Source organism: Pteropus vampyrus, unplaced genomic scaffold, assembly GCF_000151845.1.
Source record: "Pteropus vampyrus isolate Shadow unplaced genomic scaffold, Pvam_2.0 Scaffold18, whole genome shotgun sequence".
NCBI lineage: Eukaryota > Metazoa > Chordata > Mammalia > Chiroptera > Pteropodidae > Pteropus > Pteropus vampyrus.
Window position 1 is genome coordinate 11381437 of NW_011888799.1, and position 15365 is coordinate 11396801.

General features: G+C 35.8%; 1 protein-coding gene across 4 annotated transcripts in view; it reads left to right on the forward strand.

The window, feature by feature from the left end:
- Positions 1-9489, forward strand: part of GLYATL3 (glycine-N-acyltransferase like 3) — a 20593-nt gene extending 11104 nt beyond the window's left edge. For 2 of the 4 annotated variants that reach the window (XM_023527678.1, XM_011354802.2), the window contains 3 exons: positions 1929-2055; positions 4668-4794; positions 7907-9489. In XM_023527678.1, the coding sequence (XP_023383446.1) occupies positions 1929-2055; positions 4668-4794; positions 7907-8333 (681 nt within the window). In that variant the 3' untranslated portion in view covers positions 8334-9489. Of the gene's footprint in view, positions 1-21; positions 1188-1928; positions 2056-4667; positions 4795-7906 lie in introns of those variants that run through there. The other 2 variants (XM_011354801.2, XM_023527679.1) reach the window with 2 other exon arrangements.
- Positions 9490-15365: the final 5876 nt, after the last annotated feature.

A 15365-nucleotide genomic window follows, 5' to 3' on the forward strand; every position in this document is an offset into this window, starting at 1 on the left:
GTCCCTGCACCACCACCAATCAATAACTTCCCTGCTCCCCAAAAGTAACCACTATCCTGACTTCTAAAGCTAGCTATAATTTAGTTTTACATGTTCTTGAATATAATATTAACTAGATCACACAATATCTTTTTGTATGTAACTTCTTTTGCTCAACATTATGTTGCTGTTTTGTAATCCAGAATATGAATATGCTACAATTTGTTTATTTTTTCCACCTTGGATAGACATTTAGATTGTTTCCAGTTTTTATCTATTATGAAAATGCAGCTATGAACGTTGCCTGGAGCTCATTACCGCCACAACTTTCTCTTCTCTAGAAGCACATACATAACATATGAGAGTTGCTTTTTAGGACAGACATTTTTAATTCTTAGAAGAGAAAAAAATATGAAGGGCTACAGAACAGAATTCTAATATTACTTCAGTATTGTTTAGCCAAAAAGCATTTGATCAGCTTTGTCAGGCTCCATGGATACCATAGTGAATGAGACATAATTACAATCCTCAGGTAATATGTATAAAGCCTTGCTCCATCAAATTTGAAATACAGAAATTCAGGGAGGTGTTTTTGGCCTTTTGGGGGAGGCCTTTTTTGAGGGCCAAACATCAAGTGACGTTTAACTGTAATTCAGTATTAAACGAGTAGTTGCATTTCACAGGTTATTTTCAGATAGCATAATAAACTTCAAAAGCAGCTGAGCATCAAAATTATATGTGGAATTTATAAAAAACGTGTGAGGTCTAAATCCATACAAGAGATTCTGATTGAGCGAGTATTTATTGCTGACCTATGTGCCAAGCACCTATCCAGTAAGCGTATTGATTTAGTACCTTCCACTGTTATACTATAAAAGAAACTAAGTTTGGGGAAAGTTTTCTTAGGCTTTCATAGACTTTTTACCAGTTTTCATGTGCACTAATAAGAGATAAGTTTGTATGTGTGTATGTTGTGTATATATTTATAACTTCCCCTCCTGTGGCCATAATTCTACATTAGAACAAGTGATAGGGTAATATAAAACTGAAACAGCTGGTGGTAATGAGGTTGGCTTGTCTCTCCGGGTTCTCTGATTCAGGTTTATGGAGCAGTAATGAACATAAATCGTGGGAATCCCTTTCAAAAAGAAGTGATATTGGATTCATGGCCAGACTTCAAAGCTGTTATCACTCGGCGGCAGAAAGAGGTACAGCTTTGAAAGGCAAGAAAATAAGAGCTGGCATCAACCTAAAAGAAAAGATTGGTAAAGGGGATATTATAACCATCATAGCCATATACTTCAGCTTGATGAGCTACATATTTTACCATTAGCTTCTAATTTGACTGGCTTTGGAGTATTAGACATATGGAAACCTCTTCTATAAATGCATTCAATAAAGTGTTTCTTTAGTGTTCCATAGTCACTAGAAGCATAAAGCATATATACTTGAACATACTAGTTTTCCCACTAGGTTGACCATTTCTTATAATCGATGATTTTGGTCATGTGGGTAAATGTGTAAGAAGATGGAAAAAGACAACATCTGCCCCATTCTGCCTCTGAGACCAAAAGGAGGCTCAAGTGATCAAAAATGTGCTGCCCTGACCACATTAGGAAAGTTCTGAGAGTTCTATTTGATTCTTGTATGTGAGTCCATTGAGTTACACTTTTTCATTTTTTATAAAGAATATCTTACAAAAATGTGAAATAAATGTCTTCAAACCTGCCTAATACTAGAAGAAATAATCAAGCAAAAGCTCCAAATGTCTCTTCTTTCCTTCACGACAGTATATTGCCACATTCCCACTTAGCCATTGTTTATAGGTGGCTAATTTTGCTACCATTAGCCAATTATCTAGATGCACAGCTAATGGTATCTAATCTATCTCGGATTTGAATTATCTAGAAGATATATTTCTGGTTTTATGATTGTATCTTCTGTCCTAGGCTGAGACAGATAACCTGGACCATTATACCAATGCCTATGCTGTATTCTACAAGGATGTCAGGGCTTACCGAGGGCTGTTGGAAGAATGTGATGTTATCAACTGGAACCAAGTTTTTCAAATACAAGGTGAGGTCAAGTGCAAGATACAAGGCAATTGTTAAATCCTTTTTGTCATATATATCAGATAGATATGACGTATTTCGCATATGTGATGTGCATACACATAGATGCGCAAATATATATCAATACATTTTATATATTTACAATTTATACATTATGGTTTTGTAAGAACACTTATTTTTTTACTCTTAATGAGGATTGGCCTTTGGGATAGGCAGAGGCTATTTAAATGGGGCTGCTTTTAAGTGACTTTTTCCTACTGTTACTGTAATATGGCTATCAGTGAGTATCACAGAATATTTTTCCTTATTATTCTTAACACTTTGCTATTACAATCTTTTTAAATAACTCTAATTTAAGTCCAAGCCAATAGGTGAGCTTTTCTTCTTTCTGGAGCAAATAATTCTAGAAAGAGATAATGAACTGATCTGCGTAGGATATTCTGAAATGATTTTATAAGGAAAGAGCTCCTAGGAGATAATTGCATGGTCATCAATGCTAGTGGGAGAACTGTAGGCCAAGATAGAAGCCCATTAAGAGTTTCTGATAGTTTGGATGGACAGTTTCAGCTTCAGTGTATCATTACTCTTTCAGTCTTTCATAATGATTAGAGGTTAATACAGGTAATGAAATTACTGTTTATAACTGTTTTAGTGAAGTGAGCCCCTTGATCATTTGACAAGAAGGCAGGGATTCCCATGTTAGAAATATAAAATCTGGTCATTTTTTTCAGCCACAAATAGCTGAAGTCCCCTCACAAGGAAAAGTTTCTCTCCATCTTCAGACAATAACTAATGCATATTCATAATCTAAAGACTCAGGATGTTATATAAAATTCATTCATAAATGCTCAAAGAGACCTTAGAGAGGAAATTCTAAACTATCTCTCACCTTTACAAATTTACCCATTATGCTGGTTAGAAGTGAGATGTGGTTCTACCGCTTGCTTAGCCAATTTAGAAAAGTTTTCTCTACAGTATTACTTTAATGTGGAAATGGGTATACCTCTTCCTTGATATGAAAAATCACAGCAGTAGTTGGATGGATATTGGTGCTATAGGCCTAATATCTTCAAATCACCTGAATTGGAAATTATGGGGAAAGACTATCCCCATAATTGCCAGTATTTTTTTCAGAAGGCTGAGCTGGTAGCCACGAGTCAGTTATAGTCATTTAAATTGACTCAATCATCCTTCCTGAAGGCTTGGTGGTAACTGATGTGAATTAGTAGCACCTAATATAGCTAGAGTAGTAAAGGCCCCTCATTTAGCATGTAAGTCAGTGCAGACATTAATTACTTGTGGCTTCTGAAGTGGTCTGACTACAGGCTCCTGTGGCAATAACTGTAATCTCCTTGGAATATTGAATTGAATAGCTTCTAAGAAGTCACCAGTATCTTTATTATTTTTAATCAGAGAATCTAAAAGGGGGCTGTTTCCATAACATTCCCAAGTCATAAACAAATCCAAAAGCCTACCTACTGCCATATAAATGTTCAGTCTTTTATCTTTTGCCACAGCACAGGCTCTAGTCAGGGCTGCTAGTGGGGGTGTCTGGATAGGCCAAGCACAAGATGGTGGAGCTACTTCAGCACTGGGTGTTCAGAGCAACAACACAACCTGCACAGTGATGCCTTTGCCATTTTTAATCTAAGAGCCACCTGTAAAGAATATGGAATCAGGGTTAGCCCACTAACCTACTCAGAGGAGGCAATCCTTATGTCTGCCATGTGAGGGCAAGAAATGAAAAGGTATGCAGCTACCGAGACAAGTCAGGCTCTTTCGCTCACTATTGGTTACACGGATGAGAGGAGAGTTTATCTATGGGAGTACTAACATAAATGTTTTAGTAGCCTGTCCATTGGTAACTGTGGTCCAATAAATGTCCTGAATCTGCTTTTCTCTTTGGCTAGTTCTCCCTTTCTAAGGAGGTAGGGTGGACAAAGGCAGAGCAATATGGGAAGTTTCCTTTCTTCTATGAGAAAGGAAAAAGTCATTTGTTACAAGTGGTAACCTATTCAATGGGTAGAAGAACATGGTCAAAAACACTGTGGAGAGATAATCAGCAAAATCCAGACTCTAGAAACTTTATTTAACAAACAACTGGGTTATTTAACAAATAAATTTTAAAAATTTTTAAAAGGGGAGGTGAGGATTAAAAGAAAACCTGCAGATAAAAGGCTTACAAGACAAAAAATGGGTAAAATCAAACTATGTTGTTTAAGGATGCATACTTGGATAATAAAGCTGTAAAAAAAAAGGTAGTTATTATTATAAAAATGATGATAGTGTTTATTTTTAGAGGAGAGAGAGGGAATTGTGTTTGGGAGACTGGTAGATAGAAAGTGGCCAATAAATCTCTATTTTGTGTGGCTTTAGTGGTACATAATTAAAGCTGCACATTTGATTATGCAGTTTTCTGTATCTGTTACATCTTATAATCTTAAAAATTTTTTAAAGAAATGTTAATCTGACCTTAAGAAAGAACTGGTTCAGTCTAATTTAGGAGAAAAAAATTCTATATTAATGATACGTAGCATAAAAATACTGTCACAAATTTCCTTTTTGTATATTCAAATGTAATATCCACATTTTTTCATTATGTCTTACTATATACAGGGCTGCAGAGTGAGTTATACACTGTGTCCAAAGCTGTTGCCGCCTCAAAGCAGTTGGATGTAAAGTTAAGCTCCTTCAAGGCCATTTGTTTATCTCCTCTTTCAACCCTGCCAGACACCAGTTCTGTGTATGCAAATTAAATTTCTGCATTTGGGTCAGGACTTACTGCTGTAGAAGTACAAAGAACAGTACTTGGAGTACTTAATATCATTAAGGAATATTTAGGTGCCTTGAATTTGGGCCATTGAGTCTAAATTTATGTCTATATGTATGTGTTTGTGTGTCTGTGTGTATGTTTACTCTTTTCCTTTCTGCCATGCTTGACTGCTCACAATTTTTTACAAAATCAAATCAGTGTCTTTGTCCATAGTAGTAAATGAACTCAGAAGTCCTGTTTTTTTCACAGTATACGCAGAAAAATCATTCCTTGCCATCATCCTTCCCTAAATAATTCTAAACACCCTCTCCTCTGTTGTTTGAGCCTAAGGTTGATTTTATTGGGGTTTTTTTCTTGTTTATTTTTTCCTTGTTTTTTTTTTTGTTCATTGTTTCAGGGATGAGGGTATCCAACTGCCAGGCACTAAATGTTTTAAATACATTTCCTCTTGAATCTTTTCCACAACCCTGTAAAGTAGTATTATCATTCTCTTTTTGAATAGAGTTGGAGTAACACACAGAAGTAAATTATAGAGCCAGAAAATAAATCCCAAGAATCTGATTCCAGAATCCAGTCCTTCAAAACATTAGTTGGTTCACACCTACATTCTCCTTTTCTTACTTTGGAGCCTGTACTTTGTCATTTACTGGCTACCTTCCCTTCTGCCTAATCTTTCTGAGCCTCGATCAATTTATTCTTCTCTAAAATTCATCTATGTCTTTCTTACATATTTTTTGTAAGCAAATGGAACATGATAGCCTGAAATGTACCCACTCCAGTGAATGTTAGTTTTCTTCACTTCTATGGAATACATCAAAGGAATTATTGAGCAAAACAAGACTAAACCTAAAGAAGAATGGACTCTTTAAGTTATATAAAGAAACTGAACTTTGTTTTTATTTCTTTTCAGTTATGAAAATTTTCAAACACACACAAAGATTGAGAGACTGGTATAATGAACCTCCCATCGATATATGGGTTATCTTGTTTCATCTATATCTCTATCTCTTTCCATCCCTTGGGTTATTCTGAAGGAAATATACAAAACATTATTCTATTCTTAAACATTTTAATATATTTTTCTCCAAAAGATAAGGATTCTTTAAAAAAAAATACTAACATTACATCTGTGACAGAGGTCCCTGAGACCACTCAGAGGCTCAGTGATTGGCTAGTCGGATACAGAGGCCTTAACATACAATCACGACTATGATTTATTACAATAAAAGGATACAAATCAAAACCAAAACCAGCGAAGAGAAACCTACATTCACAAAATCCAGAAGAAACCGGGCACAAGCTTCCCAGAGTCCCCTGCCAGTGAAGTCACACAAGACATACTTAATTTCCCTAGCAATGAGTTGCGACATGTGTTAGGATTTTTAATGGGGAGCACCCTCTGCATAGCACATACCAATGTCTGAGACTTCCAGAATGAAAGCAGATGTTTAGTATAAACTGCATTGGTTGTACAAACAGGAACAGTGAACTACTCATATCAGTTCTCAGAATGGCAGGAACCCTCCAGAAATTCAAATTGCCAGAAATTCAAATTGCCAGACACCAGCCAAGGGTCAACATGGCAAACAAACTTTTTGAAAGATAATGGCCTCAAGCCTGCTATGTAAACTCTTCTGCACCACCCTTTATACTTCATTTCCTTAAAGTACAGTAATCAGTTAGTAGTCACATTTCCCAAATTATCATAATATTTTTGGCAGTTTATTTGTTTTGAATAAGGACCTAATGAAGTTTACACATTGTAGTTGATTAATACCTCTTAAGGTTCCTTTGACATACAGGTTCCCTTTGCATCCTTTATATTTCTACATTACTTTTTGTTAAAACAAACAAACAAACAAAAACAGGCTACTTGTCCTTTAGAGTTTTAGAGTTTCCCACAGTCTGTTTACTGTCACATTCCTGAAATGTTATTTAAAATTTTCCTCTATCCCCAGCCAGGCCTTTTAATATCAGTTTTTGACTTAAATTGCTCCCTTTTTCATAGAAGTTAAACAATTTGTCTTTAACAAAGTCATTTTCCAGTTTTGCACACTATTTTGGATACCCAGCTCTTCAGATACAAGGTTATAGTCTCTAGTATAACTACTCCTGAAATGCTTGCCTTAGCAATGTTTTTATTTGGATACATTTGTGCCTGCTTCTTTGCCTTTGTATTGAAGTTCATTTTCAAGAATTAAAAATTCTATCAGCCAGTTATTGATTTTATTTGTTTATATTTTACCCCTGCTTAGTGGTTAGGTGATTGTCCCAGTGCCAGAGCCAACGATATGCCTGGAATGTGAGCTAGTCCTGCAGAACCACTAATGAAAACACAAACTTGGGTTTTGTAAAGAAGATCATAGCTAGAATGACATTAACGATCCCTGGGGATGGTCTTACCACATCGATAACTTCAAGAACAAAAGCAAATTTGAAGCACAACCAGCCCCATAGGCTTTCAACTAAGTAATCCATCTCAGTTCTTAGAAATTGCACCAGCCCCTATCTTTATCTTAATGCCATGGTCTTTTAGACCTTTTTCCCAACCTTTTAGGGGAAGGTGTAGAAGAACTAGCATTTTTCAAACATCTACATGTGCCTAGAATGTTACATAATTTGTATTTATGTTCTGGCCACGAATGCATAAAGATAGATGTTCTATTCTAAAACTGTTTTTTTGTTTGTTTGTTTGTTTGTTTTAACCAAGGAAAAAGGGACCCCAAAATCCCAAAATATGGACTTTTTCAAGGGCTCAGAGAGTGTCAACAGACTTAGGACTTAATATGAAGTCTAAGAATTGCTTTACTTGCCTTAATCTATACTGAGGACAATGACAAATGGTCATAAAATTAGAAGGAAAGACTTAAATTAGAAATAATGAGTATTTTTGTCCTATCAGAAATGAAACCCTGAAAGATGTTTGTAAGTGGGAAGAGATGCATTCTAATTTATTGCAAATGTCTTGGTATTTGTTAGGCACTATCTCTGAAATAGTTTTTCAGTTTGAATCAGTGTAAAAGAGTAGTTTGTAGGCACATGATCCTGAGTTCATGTTTCTTCTCATATCTTTTTCTTCTAGAATGAGTTCTTCCCCACGACTAACCTACCTGAGTGTCACTGATGCTGACCTGCTCAACCGAACTTGGTCGCGGGGCGGCAATGAACAATGTCTCCGGTACATCACCAATCTCATCTCCTGCTTCCCCAGTATCTGTGTCCGCGATGACAAGGGAAACCCAGTCTCTTGGTCTATCACAGACCAGTTTGCCACCATGTGCCACAGCTACACCCTGCCAGAGCATCGCAGAAAAGGTTATAGCCGGCTGGTGCTCCTCACACTGGCCAGGAAGTTGCAAAGTCGGGGATTCCCCAGACAGGGCAACGTCCTTGACGACAACGTGGCATCAGTAAACCTCTTGAAGAGTGTGCATGCCGAGTTCTTGCCTTGTCGTTTTCATAGGCTTATTCTCACCCCTGCAGCTTTCTCTAGAGAAGTTCCCCTCTAGCTCAGTGAAACTTCAGGAATTTTCTGTTTTTCCCTGAACATACACATACTTCTTAGCTGCCAGTGAGAAAAAAAATTCAAACAGATCAGGAGAATCTTGAGTTGTTGAAAAGTGCCTGGAAGAACACATGCAAGATCAGCTTGAGAAGCCTTAATTCTCCGTGTCTTAGGTTTCTGCAGTAAATAACTGTAAGAGTCAGGGATCGCTGCAGCTGAGAAAGAGGGTAAGTATCCTCTTTTGAGATCTACTGCAGGAAAAAGATTCTAAAACCTTAGTAGCAGAAATGACTCCGTGAGAACAAATGATTGAACACAGGAGCCTGTGGCTACTGCTTTATTATTGCTTCATGGGCTTCTGCTGTGTATTCTCACAACCACACCAGTTCCCCACTATCATAAATAACATTCCCTACTGTGCCCACACTGCCATGTCTCCCTGAACTCAATTTCTACCACCTCTGATCCAGTTCTCTGTAGACTATCCTGCCTTCCACCCTCTCCCGCCTTTAATTACTGGCTCTTCACTTCTGCCTATGACTTCAGCCTATGTTTTTCCCTGGGAATGTTCAAATGCAGTTGTTCTCACATTTTGGTGCACTTCGGAATCACCTGAAGGGCAGATTGCAACACCGATGGCTGAGCCTCTCCCCCACAGACCTCCTGTTCAGTGAGTCTGAGGGAGGGCCTGAGAATTTGCATTTCTAACAAATTCCCACTACTCAGTTGCCTTGGATGGAGGGATGAAGATACTGCTGTTTTAAACACTAGCAACAGATGATGTCAGCTTAGAATCTTACCTATCACCTATTCCAGGCTCTTTGATTATAATTTGCTTTCTCATAAGAAACTAATATACATGTGATATGCAAATGCACATATACATATATATACACACATACATATACTTTCCTTTCATATAGTCTATATGTATGTAAACTCATAGAATTTTGATAAGATATTAAACTTTAATTCTCTTATTACATATGAAGAATTTGAGGACCAAAGAAAATAAATGACTTCAAGATTACACAGATAATCAGTGCTAGAGGCTAAGCCAGGATGTCATTTTGATTTCAATCTATTTTTTCACTAAATCATATATCCTTTTTGTTAATGAAATTAAAAATGTTTAAATAATTAAATCAATACATCCATTAGTCTTTTATTCTTGTCAGTACTTTTTTTTTTTAATTTGGCTTCCGAATGTTGTGTGTGTGCGTGTATCTTTCAAGGACAATAAAGGAAAAGATAAACATCTACAAGCTGTGTTCTTCCATTGGCAATAAAAGCAGGCATAAACACAATGGTTGGATTTGTCCAGTCTGGATAAAGTTGACTTGGACATATAGAAAATATTAATGTATTATACTATAGAGTTTCACAAAACTCCACCCACAAAGATAAAGGGAAATCCAAATTTTAGGTGTTTATTCTGAGAAAAGTAAACTAATTAGCTGAAGGAGGGCATCATTTTCATAAAAAAAAACAAGACTCCTCGGGAGTGAATATACACTTAGGTCATCCCGAGCCACAGGTTACCTGGAAACTTCTCTGTGGTGCGAGAGGGATGAGCACCAAGTACTCAGAGTCCACAAAGCCCTTTGGGAGAATATGGTCTAGTTTCTGCCCCAGGGATGCTCATTATCGTTTGCTTTAATTAAGCATGGTTTACTCCTGCTTGGTATATGGTAGTAATATAATACCTTATTTTCTTTCTAATAATAATATGCCTGCTGTTTGTTTAAAATTTAACTGTGTGCTAATAGTGTCAAATAGTAGAGATATATTACTTAATCCTTGTGAAGGAGAAGGTATTGTCTTATTGTGGGAATTCTGGCTCAGAGGTATTATGACTCACCAAAAGTTATACAGGTTTTAAGTGGCTGAGTCATGATTGAAAACTGGATTTGTCAGATTCTGAAGCCTGTACTATCAGTCATTATGCTAAGTGGTCCCTTAAGCAGCTTGGAAATCTTTGGGGGCAGTTATTCCTTTGTTTTCTGTATTTTTCAGCTCCACCCCCACCCCAACAATGGACTCTATATTTTGGAAGAGATTTTTGCCCAGCACCAGATCAGGAACAATTGGGAGCAGAAGAAATTGTTTGTTCAGTTTGGGAATGTCAAGTTTTTCAAACATAGAAGTAAGAAGATCGATTTGGATATTTCAGTCTCAAAAACGGGTCACATACAGATAGTAAGAGAAGCTATATGTTTGGCTGAGATTGACTACCACTAGACCTTGAGTACATCAAAGATTTAAGGTTGAGTGAGGGGAAGATTCTGGAATAGGAGTAGGAGGCACCAGAAGATAGGAGGAAAGACAGATAACTGTCACAGAAGAGAAAGGAGAAAAGAAGATTGGGGATGGTAGGTGGTGTCAAATTACACTGAGGCCAAGAATACATAAGGAATGAACATTTTCCATTGCACTATCAAATATTTTATAGACATGTACCAAAAAGAAGCCAGAAACAAGAATACACACTGTATGATTTCATTTATATAAAGTTCAAAACCAGGCAAAGCTAATCTATATCCTTAGAAGTCAGGAAGTAGTTACCCTTCCGAAGGACAGTAACTAGAAGAGAGCGTGAAAAGTGGCTTCTAATTTCTGGTAATATCCTGATCCTTGACCTGGGTGGGTTATACAGGTGTGTTCACTTTGTGAAAGCTCATCTAGCTATACCATTATGATTTATGCACTTTTCCGAATGTATGTTACACTGCAATGCGAAACGGAAACCATTAACAGAAAACAGGCCTGGTATCTGGGGTGGGAGGGAGATATATTCTTTTAACTCAACAATTTTACTTCTCAAAATTTATCCTACTGGTATAATAGCAAGCATGCAAAGATTTATATAAAAGCATGTTCATTACAGTGTCGTTTGTAAAGATTAAAAAAATGAACTAAATATTTTAAACCACTCACTGATTAAATATAGAACAGCCATTCAATGGAATTCTAGGTGATGCAGAACAGGACAAATTTCCCTGAGTTGGGGGAGACCAAGCCCTGCACTGAGTGAAGAAAAGGATTCTTGGTAGAGAGGGTAGAAAGAATTCAACACACATGCCAAAGTTTATTAGAGAAGGGATAACACTATAGACAGAGCATAGTCTCCTCTCAGAGGCAGATTATGACAGAGACAATAGAGAGAGATGAGGACAGTTGAGAGAAAGGGTAGAGGCACTAAGAAGGACAGAGTAAAAACATTTGAAAGGGACTCTGAGTGTTCAGGGAGTTCAGTTTATATATCATTCTTTAGTTCCCATGAGTTACAGTTTAAATATGTTGTTTATCTATTTCCTTTGATATAGATATATAGTGAGGAAGGGGATGGGGAAGAGTATGTAGCGTGAAAAGGTAAGAATATGTAGCGTGAAAGGCCTGCTGGCAGTTCTGAGCCTTTTAGTCCATAGGTTCTCTATGGATTTAGCCATAGAGAATGGAAAGATTTTATTTTGTGTAAGGCCCACTTAAATATTGTTTTTCCTGTTTCCCCTTCACAGGTGTGGGAAACGGGTTGTTAGCAATCCCAGCAGAAATCTCCCTTTGTTCTGCAGGTGTCCTTCTGGCCTGGCTGCAGAGCTGATCAGCATATTGCAGTCTGTGAATGTAGCCTGATTTAATGCTTTAGGTTCTCTTGCCTCCTCCCTACATTATAGGGACACTAGGTAACTGTGATAGCTGATACAGAAAATACGTATATGATAACACTAAATGAAAAGCAATATAAAGCAATTACAGAAAAGTTATATATCATCTATTTAAAATTCAGTTGTGAAGGTAAGGATAGAATAAACAGAGAAGTAAATAACTCTGAAAAGCTAATGGCTTTTACTGGGAAGACAGGAGCCTTTGGTAAGAGATAGCAAGTATTTCGGGGTGTGGTCATGGCTGGATATGTTGATGAAAAGAGTCAATACAGGTAACATGCTCAGCTCTGGGTGGATGTTGATAGGTTTTCAAGCGTCTGTGGATTTTAGTAAGAATGAGTATTCACTCTGCTTTAGACCCCCTAAAAGGAAACATAGAAGAACGATTGAGAATTCAATCGTTCAATCGTTTCCTCTGCTCAAACTTTGTGAACAATAAAGGCAGAGCAATTTGAGAGAACATTTACATATCTTTTAAAGCAAAATCTCTTCTAATATTGCAAGTTTTGAGTCTCTTCATTTTGCAAAACTAATCGCAAATTTGTGTTTGATGATTTGAATTTTGAGAAAGAACATGAAATAACTATGAATTAAATTTTCTTAAATTGTCCATGACAATACCTAAAGTTTTGTATCCATTTTCTCTCATCTCAATAAATACTAGGTGCAGGAAAAAATAAAACTAAAAGTAAAACACAGAAGATGGAATAGCATAGCACCAACTACAAAGATGATCTCTCCTTCCAGACTGGGATGTTGCATTAAAATTATTTCAATGGAGATAATGAAAGTAGCAGAAGTATAAAATAGAAATGGAAGGGTTTTTCTATATCAGTATAGCTAGAATTAACAGCGTAGTTCCCTTTTCCAAAAATTCTAAAAGCCCAACTCAATCTCTTATAGAAATCTTAGCTCCAGCTATAAAAACCAATTGATATGGCCCTTTGCTTTTTCTGATCTTGACACTTACTATACTTGAAGACCAAGACAGAAGAGCGAAGGTAGCTACTCCCAGCTTCTCTTCTTTTCTTTATCCTCTCCTATCTCAGCAGTGCTGGTGTCATGTATGTTCCCAGCCATGTTCTAGTTTTGTTCACTTGTTGAGAGAATTTATTTTTTCTTGAGTAAACTTTTTTCACTTCCCCTTATTTTCACCCTCATGATTTAAATAATTATGAATAAGAAGAGCTAACACCTGGGTATTCCTTTTACTAATTTATGTGCAGCTCTTTCTTTAGCTAACAGATCTATGTTTTTCCAAGACAATATATGCTCTAGGTTTTAAACACTGTTAAAAGGGATCACTTATAATGTAATAAGACTCTAAGACATTTAGTTAGTACCATGAAGTTACTGCAGTGAACACTAATGTCAGATTTTAGTTCTAGATTATTTCCCAAACAGAGAGCTCTTGAATTGTTTCTTGTTTCATTAGAATTTTTGCTACATTTTGCACTATTTCCTTTCAGCAGATTCCTGGGCTAGACAAGTTTATTCCAGGGTTTAAAAGGAAAAAAAAAATACATAAGACTATCAATACGAATTATGAAAAAACAGAGTAAAAGGAGAGATTAACCCCACCAACATTAAAACATATTATAAGAATTATATAATTTATATGATGGCTAGGTGGATGGCCAAGGGAGGGAGGGAGCAATTGGGGGGATCATTTTATGAACTATATAGATGTCTAACCAATGTACTGTATACTTGAAACTAATTTAAATAAATAAATTTTTAAAAAAGAATTATATAATTTAAAACATAGTAATGGTACATGTTTACAAAGAACAATGAGATAGGAGAAAAAAGTCCAGAAATAACGGGTACCTAGGAAAGTTTCAAATAAATGGCGATGAGACAACTGGATAACAATATGAAAAAAGAAAAATAAAATTGGATGCACACCTCACACCCGATACCAGAATAAACTCCAAACAGGTCCAAGATATTCATACATATATACTTTTAAAAAGCAAGAAAAGGAAGTCGTACAAATACTAGAAGAAAACATAGCCTAGTTCCTCTAAAACCTGGATATGAGAAATACTTTTCCAAATTCAGAAAGTCCAAATTTAGAAGTAATAAAAGAAAAAAAATTAAATTTAATAAATTAAATATATAAATGTATACGTGCATGTATGTAATTGTATTCAATGGCAGACAAAAAAATGGGCAAAAGACATGATTAGTTCACAGAAAAAACAAAATGACACTTAAACATGAAAAGATGCTTAACTTCATTCAAAACTATTATGTGATAACAATTCTCACCTATCAGATTAGCAAACAAAAAGTATTCAAAATACAAAGTTAATGAAGCTGTAGAGAACAGGCATACTCATACATTGATACTGGGAGTCGAATATGTTACAACTCCAGGGAGGAGAATATCTAATAAAATACATATGCATTTATTTAAGCAATTATATTTTTAGGAATTTATCCTGAATATTCCTCCATAAATATAAAACAAATGTTTGCACAGAGTTATTCATTCTGATATTATTTGTAATAACGAACTTTGGGAAACAACCTGAATTCCCAACCTTAAGTGTCTAGTTGAATGAATTACGATACATCCATCCACACAATGAAATACTTATAGTAGTAAAGAAATTCTCTGATATAATTTGGAGTAATTTCCATGATATATTTTTAAGTAAAAAAAGAAGCTAGATAACAAGAGATCGTAAGAAAGAATTAGAAAAGTTATCTATTAACATAGACCTCTGCTTATGTCTGCAAACAGAAACACAAGAAAGTTAAACCAGAAATTAAATTTTTTTAATTTAAAAAAGTTTAATTACAGTTGACATATAATATTATATTAATTTCGGGTGTATACATAGTGATGAGACATTTATATAGCTTACAAAGTAATCATCCCAATAAATCTAGTACCCATCTGATGACATACATAGTTATTACAATATTATTGACTACAGTTCCTATGTTCTTCTTTACATTCTTGTGACTATTTTTATAACTGGAAATTTGTACTTCTTAACCCCTTCACCTTTTTTACCCAGCCCCCCAACCTGTCTCTCATCTGGCAACTGTGAGTTTGTTCTCTGTATCTATGTTTGTTTCTATTCTGTTTTTCCATTTATTTTGTTTTTTAGATTCCATATTTAAGTGAAATCATATGGTATTTGTCTTTCTCTGTCTGACTTATTCCACTTAGCATAATATCATCTAGGTCTACCCATATTGTGGCAAATGGCAAGATTTCGTTCTTTACTACGGCTGAGAAATTGTCCATTGTGTGGACAATTCTTTATCTGTTTGTCTATTGATGGACACTTAAGTTGCTTCCATATCTTGGCTATATCGGTGGGATTGTAAATAGGAGCAGTCACTATTGAAAA